Source organism: Siniperca chuatsi, linkage group LG2 (assembly GCF_020085105.1).
Source record: "Siniperca chuatsi isolate FFG_IHB_CAS linkage group LG2, ASM2008510v1, whole genome shotgun sequence".
NCBI lineage: Eukaryota > Metazoa > Chordata > Actinopteri > Centrarchiformes > Sinipercidae > Siniperca > Siniperca chuatsi.
The window spans coordinates 20,438,499-20,447,327 of NC_058043.1; the positions used below are offsets into that span (position 1 = coordinate 20,438,499).

The 8,829-nt window shown below is 40.8% G+C and overlaps 1 protein-coding gene across 2 annotated transcripts; it reads left to right on the forward strand.

Moving 5' to 3' along the window:
• The first annotated feature begins 1,168 nt into the window (after positions 1-1,168).
• On the forward strand, positions 1,169-7,776 carry LOC122867472 (nuclear receptor subfamily 4 group A member 1-like). Of its 2 annotated transcripts, none has more exons than XM_044178315.1 (7): positions 1,169-1,318; positions 3,044-3,836; positions 4,504-4,633; positions 4,892-5,055; positions 5,224-5,426; positions 5,540-5,718; positions 5,821-7,776. In XM_044178315.1, exons 1-7 carry the CDS (start codon positions 1,281-1,283, stop codon positions 6,081-6,083), a joined length of 1,770 nt encoding a protein of 589 aa, XP_044034250.1. In that variant the 5' UTR covers positions 1,169-1,280; the 3' UTR covers positions 6,084-7,776. The 2 variants fall into 2 exon arrangements, with proteins under 2 accessions (XP_044034250.1, XP_044034240.1); XM_044178305.1 differs by having other exon boundaries at positions 1,181-1,318; positions 2,998-3,836.
• Positions 7,777-8,829: the final 1,053 nt, after the last annotated feature.

The following is an 8,829-nucleotide window of genomic DNA, read 5'->3' on the forward strand; positions in this document are numbered from 1 at the left end:
AGCAGCTGACAAAACAATCTCACCTCAAGCTCCATTTAGTAGCTGTTTTTAATTTGATTTAAAAATTGATTGACAAATGATTGATTTGATTAATGATATGATTATGTGATATGAGGGAAAGCTCCACAGGAGTTACTCAATGGAGACTGTCTTGTCAGCAGCTGTTTCCAGGGTAAAGAATAACCTACATCTAAACTTTTAAGCCAACATGGATGAGAAGTCCTTAAAGTACTTGGAAATGTGTCTACAATCCCATGCCAAATGGGCAAACTCCGTCTCCTGAAGAAGATCATGTGATATGATCGAAAGCTCCAACAGCTACTAATGTACCTTGACATAAGATTGTTTTGTCAAATGTAAAAATATAAGATAAATTACTGTGGAGATCAATTGTGTTCAATATCACACAAATAATAAAACATTATGAAATGAATATGAATGAAAAATCAAACCATTAAACTGTGAAGTAATTCAATTTAAGTTTGTTTTTTTAAACTCAGCTCTTAATTATGCAATTTTATTACATCCTCCTTAACTCACAACAGTTTAGTTTAATGCAGGTAATTTCTATATAATTCCAGCTGTTATTATTACAAAATGTTCCTTGAAATTGAAACTGTAATATTGAACGCTTTTGGGTCTCTATATATTATGAGTAAAAGTATAAAATTAAGTATTTACAATTTAGATGCTGAATAGATATGTGCGCTCATTGTACATTTTCCTCGACGAGTTTAGTTGAGAAATGGCAGAGGGTACGAGTTTATAGCTAATCTATGAAAACAAAAATCCTATTCTATGAAAAAAACATACAGGTGTTTCCTGGTCTGACACGTGATAACACGCCTCACCATTGTAAACGTCTGTAATATCTACTTTTCCAGTCATAAAACGTCTGCACCTCCAAACTACGGCTATTTTTAGCATTTTTTTCTCCAGTAATAGCCCCACGTGAGCGCCGCTGTCGTTCTCGGTTTATATTTAGAACGCACGCTCCCCGGCTCTTGCGTCAATGGAATCCCGTGCGTGCGTCACACAGAAGAACGTCTGTGTCGAGGCCCACGCTGATTGGCTCGCGACCCGGAACGTTCCACCGCCCCGTTCACCATTTTTGGGCATAGGTCCGCCTTTTTGTCGACGCAGCCAAAATAAAACAAGAGTGTATGGAACCTCCTGTATTGGTCTGACCCAGTGTGTGTGTGTGAATGTGTTTGAATGAGTGTGTGTGCTGACAGCAGCTGGCCGAGGTGATATTCATCAGTTTCACTCGTTTGGAATAAATGAAAAGCTTCAAAATCTGGATATTTACACGAACCAGGTGAGTGAAAGGGGACTGTTTGTTTGCATATGTTGATATTTATGTATTCAGGGGTCAGATTAATGCTGAGATTTATATGCTTGCCTTTATGTTTCATTATAATTTCCATAATGACTGGACTGTTGATACAACAATCAAACATTTGCAGCCTTAATGTTTAAAGATGTCATGTGTGCCTCAGCCTTCCTGTCTCTGTAGCAGACAGAGCTATAAACACTCCATTGCAAGTTTGTTAGGTACACCTAACTAAAACTAATGCAGTCTAATACAACAGCCCTGCAACAAATCCTACCTTCATGAAGGTTATGATGTTCAGTTTTGTTGGTGTTGATTCAACTAGACTACCCTCAGTGATATACATGGGGTGGATAAAATATTACAAACACCATACCAGCAGAACAAACTACAGCCTTCAAAATGATGATGAAGTTGAATCAACACCTCTCTGAAACAGTTTCAACAAAAACTGAACATTAGTTGTAGCTAGGTGTACCTAATAAACCTGACAACTGTAATGTAATTATTATGGAAACAACAGTTCTTGTTACATGTTAAATAGTTGTTAAAGTTTACAAGTATATTTTGTCATTAGTGAGGAGTGTGATTGATTAAGTGACTCCTGCTAGTAATAATACTACAGTTGCAACTGCGCAGTGAGTACTTTCTTAAAAGTTTTATCAGCTGCCTGGTCATTCTCAACTGAACGACTTTCTCATGATTTTACATGTTTTATGTGTGGGTCTCTTGCTGTTGCTATACGAGAAGACATATAGAGTAGGGTATATTTAGGCCTGTACGACAGAAAAAACACACGGTGGACACTTGAGCAGTGCGGTCTCCCCATAAGTCGAGCTTCATTGTAAGTTTAAATAATTTAACTATTCGGTTTAAGTTTGAACAATTTTCAAAAGAACGCTCAGGTGTTCTTGTGAAATGTGTTAAGCTTTTGTATTGAAAAACCTATAGAGTGAGGACGTTCGCACTTGTGGATACATGCCCATTCTCACACACACACACACACACACACACAAACAGGCTTTGCCACCTTTCCCATTTCAGCTGGCATTCAGCCTGCTCTGAAATACAATCTGCAGCACTCCTTGGTACAGTCCCTGTGAAAGAGGGTTGCCCTCCACTGAAAGAGGTTTTCAGAGCATTAACAGCCAGTAACACAATATCTGACAATATCTGATTGCTCCACTGGACCACCCTCTGCATTTTCTAAAGAGGACTGATTGGCCCTGAAGCTAGAGAAATGGCATGTAGGGGAAATGAGATCGTGCGCGTTCAAGGTGTTTATGAAGACTACTGTTTGGATGGTTACAGAGGGCGGATTAAAAAATGCTGACCTAGATGATTTAAGCAATATCTAATTTACTGGGATGTCTGAACTTCATTGCATCCATTACCACATACATATGTTTAAACAGACAACACCTTATCAACCCCAGCGATCCCCAGTGATTTAACTTACTTGCTTTTATTTTGAAACAGTAAGCATAAAAAGTCAGTTTACCACACATTTACATGCATAGAAACTTTTTTTAAATTATCAAAACATGTGCTTAAATTGAATGACACATATTTTGTATATTTACATGTAAACAATATTTATCTCACATGAACAAACTTTGGGGTTTATTTTCATCAGTAGTAATTGTTGCTGTCCTCTGTCCTAGCGATGCCCTGTGTACAAACCCAATATGCATCCCTGCCCCATGACAGCTACTTCAGCTCTGAGTTCTTGAATGCTGACCTCAGTGCCAAACTGATGATGGACATCAGTGGCCAAAAGGACCAGCTGTCTACGTCTTCGTTGCCCAGCATCAACACCTTGGTGGGAAATGGCTACATGGGGGAGTTTGATGCTTATTCCTGCAAGATTACAACCTCTCCTCCCGCCTCTACAGTTTCATTCAGCCATGCTGCGGTAGCTGAAAGCTCCTGCCCTCAGATGCAGAGCCAAACCTTCAAACTGGATGATCTTCAGGTGTATGGCTGTTACCCAGGATCCTTTGCGCTCAGCTGCCTTGATGAAACAATGTCGTCATGTGGCTCTGACTACTATGGTAGCCCAGTTTATGCCGCTGCTTCTCCTCCAACACTGGGCTTTCAGTCCCAGTCTGCACCTGTCTGGGATTCCCCTTTCAGCCCCTACCCCTCAGCCCCCTCGTCCTCTGTGGCTGAAAAAGCCGCCATGGCCCAGCAGCTCTCCTTTTTCACCTTCAGCCCCGCACCAGAGCAGCTCTCTCCCCTGGGGCAGCATCAGGATGCTCAGCCAGGCCACGACGACCCTTTCTTCCTGCCTCCTCAGCAGCATGTCTCTCCACTTCATTGTCCCTCCATGTCCCTGGAGCATGGACCCCTGGAAAGCCCCAGGATAGTGGAGGGGGCCATGACGTCGCCTAAAACCCACAACCCAGGATCCAGTGAGGGCCGCTGTGCAGTCTGTGGTGACAATGCATCCTGTCAGCACTATGGAGTCCGCACCTGTGAGGGCTGCAAAGGTTTCTTCAAGGTAAATAGCTGAACAGCATTTTGTAGGTTTATTCTACTGAGTAGATAAATTGGCTGGGGCGACATATCGGCTGATAATAGCTCATTGCAGAAATATTGGTATTAGCGTAATATATTGGCCAATAAGTAACAAGAAATTGCAGTATAGAAACGCCAAAGATATGTTTGAGGTAGTTTAGAAACAGTGACACCAAAAAGCGCTGATAAGTTTAACTGTACAATGCACCTGAACAAGTACATATCTTGTTCACAAGACAAATTTAAGGCCTTATTAAAAGTGTTTCCTTATGTTGTGTGTTTGTGTAAAAAAGTATTGGAATCTCTCAAATATTGATATTGGTTTCAGCTCAAAAATCCAGTATTGTTCAGAGCTATATTACTAAGTTATTCAGATTAAATGAGACATTCATATTGAGCTTTTATACACCAGTGGTTATTGGCTAACACCGATATGTATTTTTGTTTTGGAGAGCCCCAATAGAAATGCAGGTGTAAAACAGGTGATGCTTTTTGGACATGCCGATAATACGGAAACTGAGTAGATTTAAAACATCCTGGATGCTAATCTAACATAGGATAGTATGCAGACGCATTTCTGTCATTTATATTGTCATATGTGTGCAGCATTATAAACCTATAGTATTGTCATTTCTTTCCCTGTTTGACAGCGAACTGTACAGAAAAATGCAAAGTATGTGTGCCTCGCCAATAAAGACTGTCCAGTGGACAAGAGGAGGAGGAACCGCTGCCAGTTCTGCCGTTTCCAGAAATGTCTCGCAGTGGGAATGGTCAAAGAAGGTAATGCAATGTCAAACTCTCTTTCGGTGACTAATGTATGACAGTGAGAAACCGGGGTTTGTAATGACAGTCTTGTGAAACCAAAGCTAGGAATGACAGACATATGTAACCAGAGCCTCATAGTGCCAGCTGCAGAAAAAGGGAAACTGAAACTGATACAGCAGTTGTTTTTTACATTGTGAGGTGCAACGAGAGCCATGTGAGAGTCATGAACGTGTGCTTTAAGTATTCCTCTCCTCTTTTCTGCCCCTCTATTAGTTGTTCGCACAGACAGCCTCAAAGGTCGCCGGGGTCGTTTGCCCTCCAAACCCAAGACTGTGGCTGAGGCTTCATCCACCATCCCCGGTGTCAACATCATAGCCTCTCTTGTCAGGGCTCATTTGGACTCAAACCCAACCATTGGAAAGCTTGACTACTCCAAGGTACAGTAAATCTCAAGACTTGCAGTGTTTCCAAAGCTCCTTTGTTCTAATCAGTTACAATGACCTCAATACAGGATGTAGAATGAAAGCATAGACAGCGAACAGCTCGCTGATGGTATTTGCAGTTCTTTTCAGTGGCAGTGACCCTTCCCTTCTCTTCCTCCTCAGTACCAAGAGACAGTGGACAACCTGAAAGAAAAGGAGGATGCCGGTGATATCCAGCAGTTTTATGACCTGCTGACCAGTACTTTGGATGTAATAAGAAACTGGGCTGAAACCATCCCAGGATTTACAGATTTCTGCACAGAGGACCAGGAGCTGCTCCTCGAATCTTCCTTTGTTGAGCTCTTCATTCTGCGACTCGCATACAGGTTGGCTTCTTTTACACTTATAAAAAATGCCATGTTAACTATAATTTCACTAGACTGTGAAGAATGTCCACCTTTCAATATATTGATTGTATTATTGGTTTGAAACTGTGCAGGTCAAATCCCGAGAAGAACAAGCTGATCTTCTGTAACGGCGTGGTCCTCCACCGACTGCAGTGCGTTCGCAGTTTTGGTGACTGGATTGACTCCATCATGGATTTCTCCCAGAGCCTTCACCGCATGAACTTAGACATCTCCTTGTTTGCCTGCCTCGCAGCGCTAGTTATCGTCACAGGTGAGAGCTTCTGTTTGCTTTTCATAACAGTGAATCTGACTGCATTTGAATTTTATGTTTATATTCAGGACTGTTTCTCATGAGAACACCTTTTGTATCTAGATCGCCATGGCCTCAAAGAGCCCAAACGGGTCGAGGACTTTCAGAATCATCTCATCACTTCTTTAAGGGAACACGTGAGCGGAAACGGATCAGAACCAAGCCGGACCCAGCCCAACTACCTTTCACGTCTTTTGGGCAAACTCCCCGAACTGAGGACTCTATGCACACAGGGCCTACAGCGCATCTTCTACCTGAAACTGGAGGACTTGGTTCCCCCTCCACCAATAGTGGAGAAAATCTTTTTGGATACTCTGCCGTTCTGAAAAAAAAATGAACACCAATGTGTTATTTGTAAAAATGATAGACTCAAAGGACCTAATGTGAGGTTTTATTATTGGACTCTACTGGCGAACCTCCTTCTAGCACACTGCCTTGTGTGCTGACAAATGTCTGACATTGTTCAAGAGACCATTATTTTTCTAACATTAAGTTTTAATACGGTGCCTGTGTGAGTACTGCATACAAACTGATTCAGTTCAATGAAACTGTCATCGACAGAGCTGAAGTGGTATTAACAGTTCAGGACACAGTTTATATATATTTTTGTGTGCATTTGCAAAATGACTTTATTGCTGTGCTAGATGTGTGAATGTTGTCCTGCTATGCAGCTAGTAAGACATGGATATTTGGGTAGATGCAATGCAGTGATTCATACTCAGCTTTTCCTAAAAACAAAAGAAACACACTAATCTCTTAAAAAGCATGTTTTTAAAGTTGCTTTTTGATCCCACTAAGGTGCTGAGGTAGTAGATTGTTTAGCAGAAAAAGGTAGGCAGAATCACACGTTTCTTTAAAGAACTGTGGAGTCCTACTTTTCAAAAGAGAAATATTCACTCATTTCTTTGAGTCCACAAAAGATAGTTTTAGTCCTAATCATGCTCCTGTGTAAGGTCTTGGACCAAAGTTTACTCTCATTTTGATACTACCAGTTACAAACCTTATTGCCTTAAGCTAAACAAAAATGTTCTGCCATAACTCTTGTGCTGCCATTTTGCAACACCTTGTAAAGGCTGATGCTGGCAGGGTTCCTGCTGAGCCGCACGTCCCTGTAACAACACACTCCTTGGGCTTTTAAGAACAAAAATGGACTTTGAAAATGCAAAGTGCCTTTTATAAAGCCTCGGTCCTCGAAACATAAGTGACACTAAGTGAATTTTCATTCCAAATATCACACACAGCGAGCCCCATTTATGACAGTCACCATCAGAATTCATTTTGTACTCACGACTGCTGAATATGATTTCAGGTCTGTGCCAGCTTTTACTATGAAGTGCCTGAGGGATGCGAGTGTCAGTACAGTTTGATGAAGAGCATACAATACTTGAACGCACACTTCACACTGCTAAACTGGAAGGACACCAAGTGATGACAAGTGGTTTAGGAGCTACAATAACTAAATCCGGTTCACATGTTCCCGAGGCAGTGAAATTCATATCTACAGTAGAGCCGTCCAGCTTAAGACTGAATTAATGTAAGTCAAAGCATCTCCTTGTATCCACAATTAGATATAGTATACCCTTTCTATGATTTCTTTTTACCCAACAACGCTTAAAATCCACATGCATAAGCAGACATTTCATGTTTAACATCAACTGGTTTCTTGTCTTTGGCTGCAAATACATCACCCTACATGTTTTTTGAACCTCAACTCTGTTTGTAAAACTCTCCTACTGTCTTCCACATTCTTCTGAATTGTGCAGTTTTTTTATATGTTGGATTTATTTTTTATTTTAATCTCAAAATGAATTTAAGAAATATCTTAAGGAATCGCAGTGAAATGTGACGAGAAGATGAGCAGCTAAGAGCACTTGAAACAGTGTTCAAACAGTATGAAGAATACTTCTCTGTGTTTTGTTTGGGGCGTGTGTGGACTTTGAAAATACTGCCAGGGCTTTCGTAAAATGGTGCTGGAGTATTAAAAGAGAATATTTGATATTAAATCTTTTTGAAAATACACCACTGGCTGCCTAGTTTCTATACTGTCTCTCCATCTTTTTTTTAAATCATTTTTTAATTTTTAAATTTTTTTTTGAAAATCTGTAATTAGAACTACTACACACCCAAAAGTTGTGCAAGTGGCATCATGACTTTCTCTCTCCACAAGCTACCCAGAGCCACTGAAGCTACAATGCCTGTGTGTTTTGTACATGGGTGTATAAAGTACCGGATTTAGTCACACAAGCAATGGGTCTTGCTCATTTTTTCGCTTCCCGGCTGATAAAAGGACCAGGAGTCGCTGGACGAAACACATCGGTAAGCAAACGTTACAAGTGACGGCCATGTTGTGTTGGTGACGTATATTGTGCGAGCGAGAGATGTAGTTCACTGAGCGGTTTCACACAAAACTAAATGGTACTACGACAAACTGCGACTTTCTTGACATGCAAAATGATCTTTTAAATTGACAAACATCATATGTGTAATTCATGGCACAATTCAAATGGGATCAAAAAATTGTCTCACACTGTTGACTACAGGACATATTTTCTTCCAAAATAAGGTCCCATGGGGAGACACCAGAAGGGGAGGGACTTTGCCTCTCTATTGTCATGAAATCTGGCACAGACATTCATGCCCCTCTCAGTCCAATACTTTCATTCCCATTCCCATCAGCCTCAACTGCACTTTGTTTTTAGTGCTAATTAGCAAATGTTAGCATGCTAACACGCTGAACTAAGATGGTGAACATGGTAAACATTATACCTGCTAAACATCAGCATGTTAGCATTGTGATCAAGCATGCTGACATCAGCATTTAGCTCAAAGCACTGCTGTGCCTAAGTACAACCTCACAGAGCCTGATACAGAATAAGCTATGTAGGCTAAATCTATCAGCAAAACTTGTTAGTAAGATCAATTCATTGTTGGTCTCTTCGTCGGATTTGTTGACCTATCCTTTAAAAAATGTCAGTTGGTGCAGTTGGGCTTTATTTAACTAACTGCAGTGTGTTACATATTAATGATGTGATGAAAAGTGACCAAAAGTAGTCCTTCATCTGCTTTTCACTG

What these genes read in the sequence shown, in the direction of transcription:
- LOC122867472 (XM_044178305.1), top strand. Translation starts at nt 3,000, where the DNA reads ATGCCCTGTGTACAAACCCAATATGCATCCCTGCCCCATGACAGCTAC. An exon ending in GCTGCAAAGGTTTCTTCAAG is followed by an intron (nt 3,837 to 4,503) that starts GTAAATAGCTGA and finishes CCTGTTTGACAG; the next exon opens with CGAACTGTACAGAAAAATGC. An exon ending in AGTGGGAATGGTCAAAGAAG is followed by an intron (nt 4,634 to 4,891) that starts GTAATGCAATGT and finishes CCCCTCTATTAG; the next exon opens with TTGTTCGCACAGACAGCCTC.